This window comes from Phyllobates terribilis, unplaced genomic scaffold (genome assembly GCF_046119375.1).
Source record: "Phyllobates terribilis strain yellow unplaced genomic scaffold, ASM4611937v1 Scaffold_1__5_contigs__length_1240528914, whole genome shotgun sequence".
In the NCBI taxonomy this organism is placed as follows: Eukaryota; Metazoa; Chordata; class Amphibia; order Anura; family Dendrobatidae; genus Phyllobates; species Phyllobates terribilis.
In genome coordinates this window covers 159,424,658-159,438,444 of record NW_027362761.1, presented here as the reverse complement: position 1 = coordinate 159,438,444, position 13,787 = coordinate 159,424,658, and the positions used below count along the sequence as shown (strand labels likewise).

The window sequence follows — 13,787 nt, the reverse complement described above, 5'->3', positions numbered from 1 at the left end:
GACTGTTGCTCAGTGGTCCAAGGTGTTATTTTCAGATGAAAGTAAATTTTGAATTTCATTTGGAAATCAAGGTCCCAGAGTCAGGAGGAAGAGTAGAGAGGCCACAATCCAAGCTGCTTGAGGTCTAGTGTGAAGTTTCCGCAATCAGTGATGGTTTGGGGAGCCATGTCATCTGCTGGTGTAGGTCCACTGTGTTTTATCAAGACCAAAGTCAGCACAGCCGTCTACCAGGAAATTTTAGAGCACTTCATGCTTCCCTTTGCTGAAAGCTTTTTGTAGATGGAAATTTCATTCTCCAGCAGGACTTGGCACCTGTCCACACTGCCAAAAGTACCAATACCTGGTTTAAAAACAACAGTATCACTGTGCTTGATTGGCCAGCAAACTCGCCTGACCTTAACCCCATAGAGAATCTATGGGGTACTGTCAAGAGGAAGATGAGAGACATCAGACCCAACTATGCAGATGAGCTGAAGGCTGCTATCACAGCAACCTGGGCTTCCATAACACCTCAGCAGTGCCACAGGCTGATCGCCTCCATGCCACGCCACATTGATGCAGTAATTGATACAAAAGGATCCCCGACCAAGTATTGAGAGCATTTACTGAACATACATTTCAGTAGGCCAACATTTCGGATTTTAAAATAATTTTTCAAGCTGTTGTTATAAAGTATTCTAATTTACTGAGATAATGACTTTTGTGTTTTCATTGGCTGTAAGCCATAATCATCCACATTAACTGAAATAAACACTTGAAATAGATCACTCTGTTTGTAATGACTCTATATAATATATGAATTTCACTTTTTGTATTGAAGAACTGAAATAAATCAACTTTTTGATGATATACTAATTTTGTGAGAAGCACCTGTATATTAGTAAAAAAGGAAGGTGGCTCTCCAAGAACGGAAACCGATGTCAACACCACGCCATCACCGCCCATCTCATTACTTCAATTCTGTAGTCGTTATTGATCGCAACATCTAACGGATTAAACTGCAGCATTTGGGGCTGCCTCTGATTATTGTAGCTACAGGTGACAGCTGCGTAAGACTATGTTCACCTCACATTTTTGCCACACATCAATGGCTCTGTTGGTACTTCCTTCTGAAAAATTGGATTTAGGTTTATTCGATGATGGAGCCTTTACATTTAATGAAGCAAATGGAGTGGTCCTGTGCCCTGTCAGATCTAATTTTCACATTGTCTACCTTGTTCAAGTTGTCAAAAAAAACGTGGTTGACTGTGTTTTTGTGCCTACCTCAAAAAGGTGGACACTGCTGAAAAGGAGTTCAGATAGCGCACAAAGTGAGACAACTGCTTCATTAAAGTTAATGGCTCTATCAGCAGGGCGTAAGATGGACACCCCAATATATCCATGTATGGTGAAAACATGGTGTGAACCCAGCCTAATAAAGCCAGCACCACTATGTATGGTGTGGGCACACCTCCTGAGGTCCACCTGACATGTGAAGTGCAAATACATCAAGTCAGAAAGGGTTTGAAAACTAACTGCAAGGTTTTCAAAGGTGAGATGAGCACTGGGGTTCTCCGCAGGGGACAGTTTATTATATAAATGTCCAGAATTCCAGAAAGACTAACAGCTAAACCCACATTCTTTTTCTCCTGCTTCCTTAAACTTATCATGGAGAAAATGGAATTCATTATCTTTACACCACCTCGCTCATATCCCCTCTGCACTCCCACCATATCCTTCAAGCTACAAATTCAAGCCCTTACTACCTCCTGCCACCTCCAACTCAAAAGCATTTCTCAAATCTGCTCTTCTCTCAACTTTTAATCAATAAAAATGTTAGTGCATGTCACTGTGGTTTCCAAAAATTAGAAGTTTAAATCCAACATTTCATTATTGTTTTTATTATTATATGAAGAATAATGCCTAACCTCTTTTTTTTTTTTGCAGGTGATCGTTCTTCAACATTGTGAAATAAGAATTCATGAACTGTTACATGGACCGTTATATGCATTTAGGATAATGTACTAAATACTGTGCTTTCCATGGGATTGCTTTCTTTGACATCATGATGTATCTGAGCCATCACTATCTTTAACAAAATATTTTGGTAAAGGGGTTTTCTGGACATAAAAATACCCATATGGATGTGCCTATAATGCATCCTTAAACCAACCTGTTACCTTTATTTTTCTTTTCTTCGCTCCCCTGCAGCCATCTCTGTGATCCGTTATTGTTCACATACTGAACTTCCTGCTAGTTCTTCCTCTACATCTCTAGAATGAATTTAGTGGCAGTGCTGATACTAGAACCACACAGGCTCGGTGTACTGTAGGGGAGCAATGAGGCATATAAGATATTAATTTATTATAATATAATGTAGTGCTTTGGAAGCCAGGCATAATCCCCTATGGCTAAACTCACTAGTCACTAACCTCACTAGTCAATAATATTACTATTCTTCTCTGCAGGGCCGGCGTTGATGGGAGAGAAAAAGTGGGCAATTGCCCAGGGAGCAGGAGCAACCCTGATAAAAACATTAAAACAATTTAAAAAAAATAAACATATTTGGTATTGCTGCGTTAGTAAAAGTCCTATCTATCAAAATATAAAGTAAATAATCTGATCAATAAATGACATAACAAGAAAAAAATCAAAATGCCAGAATTACGGTTTTTTGGCCACCGCAACATTGCAATAAAATGCAATTAGGGGAGATCAAAACATTGTATCTACCCCAAAATCATATCAGTAAAAACATCAGCTCAGGATGCAAAAAATAAGAACTCACACAGCACTATATCACGAAAACTGAAAACATTATTGGTCTTGGAAAATGGCGACAAAAGCAAATTTATTTATTTTTTACAAATTTCAGATTTTTTTACACCTCTTAGATAAAAAATAACTATAGTTGTTTGGTATCTACGTACTCGTACTTACTTGGAGAATCATATTACCAGGTCAGTTTTACCATAAGGGCTCTTTCACACGTCAGTGTGTCCGGTACGTGTGGTGAATGGGTCTGTGCACATGTCAGTGTGTTTCCACGGACCGTGTGTCCGTGGGCAAAACATGCTGACATGTCCGTTTTTTACCCGCTGCTCGGGCCGCAAAACGTCCCACACTGATGACACATGGATGACATCCGTCTGACACGTACCGGCAACTGGGAATCTGCTAAAATGTTAGTGCATGCCCTCATCATCATCTCCCACCTCGACTACTGCAATATCCTTCTCTGTGGCCTCCCTGCTAACACTCTTGCACCTCTCCAGTCCATCCTTAACTCTGCTGTTCGACTAATCCATCTCCTTCCACGCTACTCCTCTGCTTCTCCCCTCTGTCAATCCCTTCATTGGCTCCCAGTTCCCCAATGTATCCAGTTCAAACTGCTAACTCTGACCTACGAAGCCGTCCATAGTTTGTCTCCTCCGTATATCTCCGAACTAATCCCCCGATATTTTCCAACACGCAACCTCCAGTTCTCCTGAGGCCTCCTTCTCTCCTCTACACTCATACTTTCCTCACCCAATCACCTCCAAGACTTCTCCCGAGTGTTCCCTATCCTCTGGGGATCTGTGCCTCAACACATCCGATTATCCGCCACACTCGAAACCTTTAAACGGAACTTAAAAACACATCTCTTCAAGAAAGCTTACAGCCTGCAATGACCTTGCAAGGGCAGGGCTTTCTCCTTTCTGTACCAGTCTGTCATTGTTAGTTTGTTTACCATATTTTATATTTGTATCTTGTATGTTACCCCTTCTCATGTACAACACCATGGAATCAATAGTACGCTAAACATAAATAAATAATAATAAGTGTAAACATGTCAGCAATCGCCCAACGAACGAGCAAAACGCTGCTCATTTATCAGATCATTGGATTGTTAATGGTAGAACAAAAATCATTGCTCTCAGCAGCACATCGCCCAGTGAAACCTGCAGAAGTGCTGTGGATAACATGATACTGTTTGGGGACATATTGATCTATTAGTGATTGTTCTGTCCCCATCATTCATGTCAGGCTGCGTAAAGAGGCCGGTAAACAAGCGCTGATCGACTTCAATATTGTCGATCACTCTCATTTAATGGTCTGAACTCAGTGCATGTTAGTACTACTGAAATGTTTCAGAGTGATAGGGCAACATGTGAACATTAAAGGCCCAACTTTAAACTTTTGCCCAGAGCCCCACTTTGTCTAAAACTGGCCCTACTTCTCTATGGAGACTGCAAAGCCTCTGTGGGTTCTTTTCTTCTTTTCTCCCTCTAAAGCTGGATAACGGTCACCCTCCCATGACATTACCATTCAGAGCCGTGGGCGAGGTACTCGTCTCTTGCGCCAAGACACATTACGGGCCCTTTCAGGCCACATGTAACCAGTGACGTTAGTTGGCCAGGACCAGATGTTTGACAGTTGAATGAGGGAGACCACCAGTCAATAATAAACTTTTTACTCAATGATTTCTTGGAGGGGATTATATCCAGTAGATAGCGGGTACACAATTTGATGAACGTTTCCTTTACAATAGGGAGTATTTTCCACACAGTTCCAATTCTTTCCTCCCTACTCACTTATGCTCTATCTTCAACATTCCTTTCTATTTCACCACCGCCCAGCTCAGTACTACAGTCCATTTAGCAAGAGTCCTATTCTCAACCCACTGTTCCACGTCTTCTTTCCCCTATAGGGGTATGGCAGGTACTTATCTTGTCTGTCTCTGACATCCTGGAACTCTCTCCCAGGGCACTCTCTTTGTCTTACGTACTCTGTCCCGTCTAGGCCTGTCACCTCTCTGCATTTAAACTCTGTGCCGGATAGCTGGCGTCCTGACACAGGACCCATCTCCGATTGATTACTCTGTTATTTCGGTCACTCCTCTCTCTTTCTCTTCTCTAAGAACTCGCTATCCTCTGTCTCCTCTCTCGTCTGGGATACACACATCATGCAGCATTGCTCACATCAGACCTTAGGTCTTCTTTCTAAGCAATCTGGGCCCTTTCTGACATTCTGACATGAAACTGCCTCTGTCCCTTCAGCAAAGCCCTTCTCCCTATGGGTAGTCCCAATGATTAACTCATACTTTCCCTATTGTCAAGCAACACACATCATGAACTTCATTAACGCATAGCTCAATTCACATTATACAACACAAAAATACACTTGTTCTTAAAGGGGGAAACGTGGGCAATATGTCTATTTCCTTACACTTTGAACAGACTGTACAGTATGTATGTGACAGCTCAGGAACAGAGCAGTATTTAATCAGGAAGTAAATTACAAAATTTCTTCATTTTTCATAGGCTATACAATGTTTTAATAATCTGTGCACCCAGAAAACCCCTTTAAAGTGAATCTGTCTCCATATTTCCTAATCCAAATTACATAGATTATTAAATAGATACTGTATGTAAGAACTGATGACACTAGTGTGTATATTTTGAAAATCTTTGTCAGAATTGCTGTATAATCCGTTTTAATGATAATCTGTTTTAATGAAAACCTGTCAGCTTCCCCAGGCTTTCCAAATCGTCCCCACATTTATATTCAACCCTTATTTCTATGTCTATCACCATAAAATCGTTTTTATAACTTGACCTTTGATATGCTAATTTTTGAGTAACTAGTTATGGGGACATTGTTTTAGCTAGACTAATCACCCCTTTAATCATGACATCAATCCCCTGTGGGTGTGAGTGACATCAGCCAGCTCTGAGAATCTCTGCCTCCCTGGCAATACGCGGTGAAGATGGTGTGAAGATAGTCAAAGTAATCCCATGTCAATCACTGTGCACTCTTTGGCAGGGTTACAGAGATCTCCATGTACAGTGCAATCCAACACTTTTGAATACTTGTGCAGGAAGCAGAAGGGAGGGGCGAAGTAGCAGAGGGGTGACAAATCTCACAGCAGCTGCAGCTGCACAGGATTTGTCCCTTCCCCACGCCATGTGCTCCTTTGTGTGAACTGCATAATTCAAGAGCAAGATATGGGAATAGGATACATCCGAGTGATAAACCAACCAGATTTTTGGAAACCTAAAAGAATGGAGAATCTCACCATTCCTTTCTTCACCGCCCAGCAAGCAAGGATAGGGAGATATGTGGCACAGCCTTTCAGAAGCCCCTAGGGCAACTGTGTTTGGTCTCCACGAGTAGCAGGGTACTGGCTGGATCCGATGACAACAAAACCAGCTCTCTAGGATCATCCAGTAAGGAGGTATAGCCCATCTTAGTTTTTGGGAATCTGTACCTGGGAGAGGCAAAGGGTGGAGATCTAGGTCCAGCCCGGGGGCCGTAAGGTGAGGGACCCAGAGAGGTTCAAAGATCCTGCCACCCCAGGTCCATTGTCTTTTTCCTGGGGGGTCGTGACGTCAAGTCATGTGGGAAAAGTCCTGCAATAACAAAGAAAGGGCCCACAAACCTCCCATGTGGCAGCCCTTCCCCCGAAAGCCAGAGCGTCCATCTAACCGGTAATTGACTTGTAATAACTGTTTTACATCTTTTGCACCCATGCTATTGTGCTTGCAACTCTGACCATTCTGTAGGTATAACCCTTATGCATATAGTGTTTGTCTTGTGCGCCCTTAACAGCGATTAAATATATAATTTAACCTTGGGCTGTTCTTTTATCTCGATCCACGAACCTTACGCCTGCTGTTCGGTCCATCGAACAAGCTACCGGGCTGGTTTCTAGCCCGATATAAGTCCGTTATATCAAATAGAAACTGGTGGCAGCTCTCCCAGGCCGACCAGGCTCTGCTTCACTGGAGCTAGTGAATGGAGCCTCTCAACCTGTCAGGGTTGTGGGCAAGTGTGGTGCCACGTCAGTGACTGAGTGGGCCTCCTCTCCTCACTCCCTGGTGCCTTCCGGTACCCGTGTGGATAGGGGGGTATCTGTGCACAACTGTACCAACCTGACCTTACGCGTCCATCAGGGGGGTGTGGAATGTCACATTGGTGCAAAGGGCAGATCCGTACATCGTACTTCGTCTGACGTAATTGTGACGTCAGGCGGGCGGCAGGGTGTGGATCCATCATAAGTGGTGGCAACAGCGAGATTTTGCGGGGTCTTCCTGCCATTTCATCATAGATGGGTATACACATGCTGTACACCTACTCTTGCGGTGATGCTGCTCTTGCAAATCATGTCACTCATCCCAACAGGGGCGTGATAACATGATTAGTGGGTGACTAGTCTGAGGTAAACAACGCCCCCATGACTAGTCCCTAACTAATTAGCATTTCGTTCTAAAAATGATTTTATGGTGAGCTATAAAGCAATAAGCTGCCAAAATGGGTTTGTTTGAAAGTATATTGAGGGTTGAATAAATACATGTGGACAGTTTGGGGGCCTGGGGAAGCTTATGGGTTCTCTTTAATGTATGTTCTTAATATTGGAATGTGAAGAAAAGAAAAAAAACAAAGGACTGGAGGACTTGTCTAGACTGCCAGTAAGCTGTCAGTCAAGCAGAGGAAGGTGGGGCTAGGCAAAGGAATAGAGTCAGGGAGGCAGAGGTATGAGAAGTGCTTTAACACTCACAGAGCACTGTATAGTTATCGCTATCTGAATATAGTGATGAAAAAAAAAACATTTTTGTTTGTAAAAAAATTATTTTTAGTTGGCAAACATAGCAAAACATTAAAAAAAACTGTAATCATACTGACCCGAGTGTTGTCTTATCTCTTTTATCATACGGGGAATGGTGTGAAAAAAATAAAATAATTCATGAATTGTTGGTTTTTCTTCACTCTGACACCCAAAAATAGTAAACAAAGTGATCAAAATCTCATCCTGAAAAATACAAGCAAAACGGGTCTTTTGGCAGAAAAATAAAAAATATAGCTCTCATAATATGAAGAATTTGTGTAAAAAAAAGTGTGTGCAAATAGCAAATTGTATAAAACTATATAATGCTGGCATCACTTCTGGTTGGAAGAATAAAGTCATCTTATCACTGTTACTGCACTGTAACAGCTTAAAATGGTAAAAATAATACAATTCTTGAATTGCTGTTTATTTGTTAATTCTGTCTCCCAAAAGTCAGAATAAAAAACTGTTACAAAATATTATGTACCATCAAATTGTACCAATAAAAACTTCAACTCATCCTGCAAAATACAATCCCTACACTCCTACTTAGATCTGTGATTTGTTAATGGAAATAAAGAGGTTTTCCACATTACTAGTAACTCAAAAGCGCTGGAAAAGCAACAAGGCTCAGAAAAAAACAATCTAGTAAAATCCCTGCTCCCAAAGACAAATGGCCCCACAGCGTGCCCAAACTAGATGACGTCAACGTGTACAGTCATGGCCAAAAGTTTTGAGAATGACACCAAAATTATATTTTCACATGATCTGCTGGCCTCTGGTTTTTATTAGTGTTTGTCTGATGTTTATATCACATACAGAAATATAATTGCAATCATATTATGAGTACCAATAGGTTATATTGACAGTTAGAATGAGTTAATGCAGCAAGTCAATATTTGCAGTGTTGCCCCTTCTTCTTCAAGACCTCTGTAATTCTCCCTGGCATGCTCTCAATCAACTTTTGGACCAAATCCTGACTGATAGCAGTCCATTCTTGCATAATCAATGCTTGCATTTTGCCAGAATTTGTTGGTTTTTGTTTGTCCACCCGTCTCTTGATGATTGACCACAAGTTCTCAATGGGATTAAGATCTGGGGAGTTTCCAGGCCATGGACCCAAAATCTCTATGTTTTGTTCCATGAGCCATTTAATTATCACCTTTGCTTTATGGCAAGGTGCTCCATCATGCTGGAAAAGGCATTATTGGGCGCCAAACTGCTCTTGGACGGTTGGGAGAAGTTGCTCTTGGAGGACATTCTGGTATCATTCTTTATTCATGGCTGTGTTTTTAGGCCAGACTGTGAGTGAGCCGATTCCCTTGGCTGAGAAGCAACCCCACACATGAATGGTTTCAGGATGCTTTACAGTTGGCATGAGACAAGACTGGTGGTAGCGCTCACCTCTTCTTCTCCGAATAAGCTGCTTTCCAGATGTCCCAAACAATCGAAAAGGGGATTCATCAGAGAAAATGACTTTGCCCCAGTCCTCAGCAGTCCACTCCCTGTACCTTTTGCAGAATATCAGTCAGTCCCTGATGTTTTTACTGGAGAAAAGTGGCTTCTTTGCTGCCCTCCTTGAAACCAGCCCTTGCTCAAAGAGTCTCCGCCTCACAGTGCGTGCAGAAGCACTCACACCAGCCTGCTGCCATTCCTGAGCAAGCTCGGCACTGCTGGTAGTCCGATCCCGCAGCTGAAACAGTTTTAAGATACGGTCCTGGCGCTTGCTGGTCTTTCTTGGGCGCCCTGGAGCCTTTTTGACAACAATGGAAGCTCTCTCCTTGAAGTTCTTGATGATGCGATAGATTGTTGACTGAGGTGCAATCTTTGTAGCTGCGATACTCTTCCCTGTTAGGCCATTTTTGTGCAGTGCAATGATGGCTGCACGTGTTTCTTTAGAGATAACCATGGTTAACTGAAGAGAAACAATGATACCAAGAACCAGCCTCCTTTTAAAGTGTCCAGTGATGTCATTCTTACTTAATCATGACTGATTGATGAAGACAGGGCTGGCGATCAACACCCACACCTGTGTTAATGGATCAATCACTAAAACGATGTTAGCTGCTCCTTTTAAGGCAGGACTGCAATGATGTTGAAATGTGTTTTGGGGGTTAAAGTTCATTTTCTGGGCAAATATTGACTTTGCAAGTACAGTAATTGCTGTTAAGCTGACCACTCTTTGACATTCAGGAGTATATGCAAATTGCCATTACAAAAAATGAAGCAGTAAACTTTGGAAAAATTACTATTTGTCTCATTCTCAATACTTTTGGCCATGACTGTACAGCATTGCTGTAGAGGGGAGAACCCAATTAAAGGGTTGTCTGGGTATGATGATTGATGACCTATCCGCTAGAAAGTTTATCAGTATGAGGTCGGTGAGAGTTTGACACCCGCACACCCACCGATCAAGTACAAGCTGCTCCAGCAGTGGCCAGAACTAAACAATCATGGGGATTACAGAAACTCTGTATATTACTTAATGACTGTTGCCAAATACTGCACTTTATCTCCCATTAAAGCGAATGTACTGCAGTAATTTATGACAGAAAATACCCAAAAGTGACACCATTCTAAAAACTGCACCCCTCAAGGTGCTCAAAGCCACATTCAAGAACTCTATTAACCCTTCAGGTGCTTCACAGGGATTTTTGGAATGTGGAAGAAAAAAATGTACATTTAACTTTTTTCACAAAAATGTTACTTTAGACCCAATTTTTTTTATTTTTGCAGGGGTAACAAGAAAAAATGGACCCCAAAATTTGTTGTGCAATTTCCCCTGGGCACGCAGATACCCCATATGTGGGGAAAAGCCACTGTTTGGGCGCACGGCAGGGCTCAGAAGGGAAGGAGCGCCATTTGACTTTTTGATTGTAAAATTTGCTTGAATAATTAGCAGACGCCATGTTGCGTTTGGAGAGCCCCTGTGTGCCTAAACATTGGAGCTCCCCCACAAGTGACCCCATTTTGGAAACTAGACCCCCCAAGGCACCTATCTAGATGCATAGTAGGCATTTGGAACCCCCAGGTGCTTCACAAATTAATCCATAAAAATGAAAAAGTGGAAAAAAAAACACTTTTTAATTTTTATGAATCAATTTGTGAAGCACCTGGGGGTTCCAAGTGCTCACTATGCATCTAGATAGGTGCCTTGGGGGGTCTAGTTTCCAAAATGGGGTCACTTGTGTGGGAGCTCCAATGTTTAGGCTCACAGGGGCTCTCCAAACGCCACATGGTGTCCGCTAACAAATTGAATTGGAAAATCGGCTCAAATTGTTAGCGGACACCATGTCGCGTTTGGAGAGCCCCTGTGTGCCTAAACATTGGAGCTCCCCCACAAGTGACCCCATTTTGGAAATTAGACCACCCAAGGCACCTATCTAGATGCATAGTGAGCACTTGGAACCCCCAGGTGCTTCACAAATTGATTCATAAAAAATAAAAAGTGTTTTTTTTTTCCACTTTTTCATTTTTACGGATTAATTTGTGAAGCACCTGGGGGTACCAAGTGCTCACTATGCATCTAGATAGGTGCCTTGGGGGTCTAGTTTCCAAAATGGGGTCACTTGTGGAGGAGCTCCAATGTTTAGGCTCACAGGGGCTCTCCAAACGCGACATGGTGTCCGCTAACAAATTGAATGGAAAATCGGCTCAAATTGTTAGCAGATACCATGTCGCGTTTGGAGAGCCCCTGTGTGCCTAAACATTGGAGCTCCCCCACAAGTGACCCCATTTTGGAAACTAGACCCCCCAAGGCACCTATCTAGATGCATAGTGAGCACTTGGAACCCCCAGGTGCTTCACAAATTGATTCGTAAAAATGAAAAAGTGGAAAAAAGCACACTTTTTTATTTTTACGGATTAATTTGTGAAGCACCTGGGGGTTCCAAGTGCTCACTATGCATCTAGATAGGTGCCTTGGGGGGTCTAGTTTCCAAAATGGGGTCAATTGTGGGGGAGCTCCAACGTTTAGGCACACAGGGGCTCTCCAAACGCGACATGGTTCCAATTTGTTAGCGGACACCATGTCGCGTTTGGAGACCCCCTGTGTGCCTAAACATTGGAGCTCCCCCACAAGTGACCCCATTTTGGAAACTAGACCCCCCAAGGCACCTATCTAGATGCATAGTGAGCACTTGGAACCCCCAGGTGCTTCACAAATTGATTCGTAAAAATGAAAAAGTGGAAAAAAAAACACTTTTTTATTTTAACGGATTAATTTGTGAAGCACCTGGGGGTTCCAAGTGCTCTCTATGCATCTAGATAGGTGCCGTGGGGGGTCTAGTTTCCAAAATGGGGTCAATTGTGGGGGAGCCCCAACGTTTAGGCACACAGGGGCTCTCCAAACGCGACATGGTGTCCGCTAACAAATTGGAACCATGTCGCGTTTGGAGAGCCCCTGTGTGCCTAAACATTGGAGCTCCCCCACAAGTGCCCCCTTTTTGGAACGGATTCCTGATTTGTCAATTTTATAATGTAGTGTTATATGCCAGTTGTGTATTACAACCTGACAAACACTACACAGCTGAAGTATGACAACCTGACGAACACTACGTCAGCTGTGTAGTGTTCGTCGGGTTCTCATACGTCAGAAATTAATCCAATAGTCCATGGAGGTATGGTATCTTCTGAAGCAGTCTTTCATGCAGAGGCCAGGTTTGTCGGGGCAGGTGTCACATTGGTAAATGGTGTCCTTGCGTATTCCTCTTCGGTAGCACACTCGGCACTTCTTTTGTGACTTACCCTTTTTTCCGCTGTGAGGGATCTGCCCCGGGAAATGCTGGCCCGGTACAATTCGAGGTCCTTCAGTTCCATAAGTAGTGGGACCCGCTCCGCCACCACTGCCAAATATCAGGGCCTTGATAACTGTCTCCTGAAAGTGAAGATACGACGCAGAAGTCTGGCCTACACATTGAGACAGAAGGAAAGCGTTGTGCATTGCCATCTGAACAATGTGCACGGCCAGCTTCTTATACCATACCTTGGCCTTTCTCAAAGCACTGTACGGCTGGAGGACTTGATCGGAGATATCAACTCCCCCCATGTACTTGTTGTACCCCACTACACAGTCTGGTTTGGCGACCTGTGTAGTGGAACCTCTTACAGTGCTGAGGGTGCTGCCATCACCAAGTATGGTAGTCAAGAGAAGGACATCCCTCTTGTACTTGACCACCAACAGGTGGTCGCTACATGGGGCTCTGCTCTCACACCTTCTGAGCAGCTGCCCAATTAGCGTCTTTGGGAGGACTTTCTGATTTTTGCGGACAGTACCGCAAGCTGCGGTATGTCGCGCAGAGAGGGACTTGAAGAGTGGGATACTTTTATAAAAGTTATCCACGTACAGGTGATAACCTTTATCCAGCAGTGGGTGCACCAAGTCCCACACAATTTTCCCACTCACTCCCAGAACAGGGGGGCATTCAGGGGGTTCAATCCGGGAGTCCTTCCCTTCATAAACTCTAAACTTGTGAGTGTACCCTGAGGTACTCTCACAATGTTTATACAGCTTGATCCCGTACCTGGACCTTTTACTGGGCAGGTACTGCTGGAATCCAAGCCGCCCCTTGAAAACAATTAAGGACTCATCCACGCAGATGTCCCTTTGGGGCACGTACACTTCACCAAACTTGTTGTTGAAGTGCTCGATGACCGGCCGAACTTTGAAAAGACGATCAAAGTTCGGGTCATCGCGTGCAGGACACCTTGCATTATCTTGGTAATGCAAGAACTTGTGGATGGCCTCAAAACGTTTCCGGATCATCACCATTCGGAACACTGGAGTGTTATACAAAACGTCAACACTCCAGTATTGCCGAATCTCTGTTTTTTTCAGGATCCCCATATGAAGGACCAGGCCCCAAAGCTTCATCATTTCTACTGCGTCTACAGGAGACCAGTTAGAAAATGATGAAGAGGGGTTTTGTTCCAAAAATGGATGAGCATACAAATTAGTTTGGCCCACCATGAGGTTTATAAAATCCTCAGAGAAAAAGACTTTGAAAAAGTCTATTTCTGTGAGGCCGGTGGTGTCAAACTTGATTCCTGATTCCACCACGAAATCAGGAATCAATGGCTCAAAATTTTCGGGGGGCGAGGTCCATATGGGGTCAGTATTGGGTGGCGCTGGAACATCTTCTCTCCTGCGACGACTGCGGGGCGGTCCAGGAGAACCTGAGGAAGAAGAGGAGGAAGAAGAGTAGGAAGAGGAGGACGATGA

General features: G+C 43.4%; 1 protein-coding gene across 3 annotated transcripts in view; it reads left to right on the top strand.

Moving 5' to 3' along the window:
• Positions 1–8,267, top strand: part of LOC141245174 (programmed cell death 1 ligand 1-like) — a 181,844-nt gene extending 173,577 nt beyond the window's left edge. For all 3 annotated transcript variants that reach the window (XM_073669061.1, XM_073669053.1, XM_073669067.1), the window contains one exon: positions 1,927–8,267. In XM_073669061.1, coding sequence (XP_073525162.1) covers positions 1,927–1,949 — 23 coding nt within the window. In that variant the 3' untranslated portion in view covers positions 1,950–8,267. The remainder of the gene's footprint in view (positions 1–1,926) is intronic.
• The last annotated feature ends 5,520 nt before the right edge of the window (positions 8,268–13,787 follow it).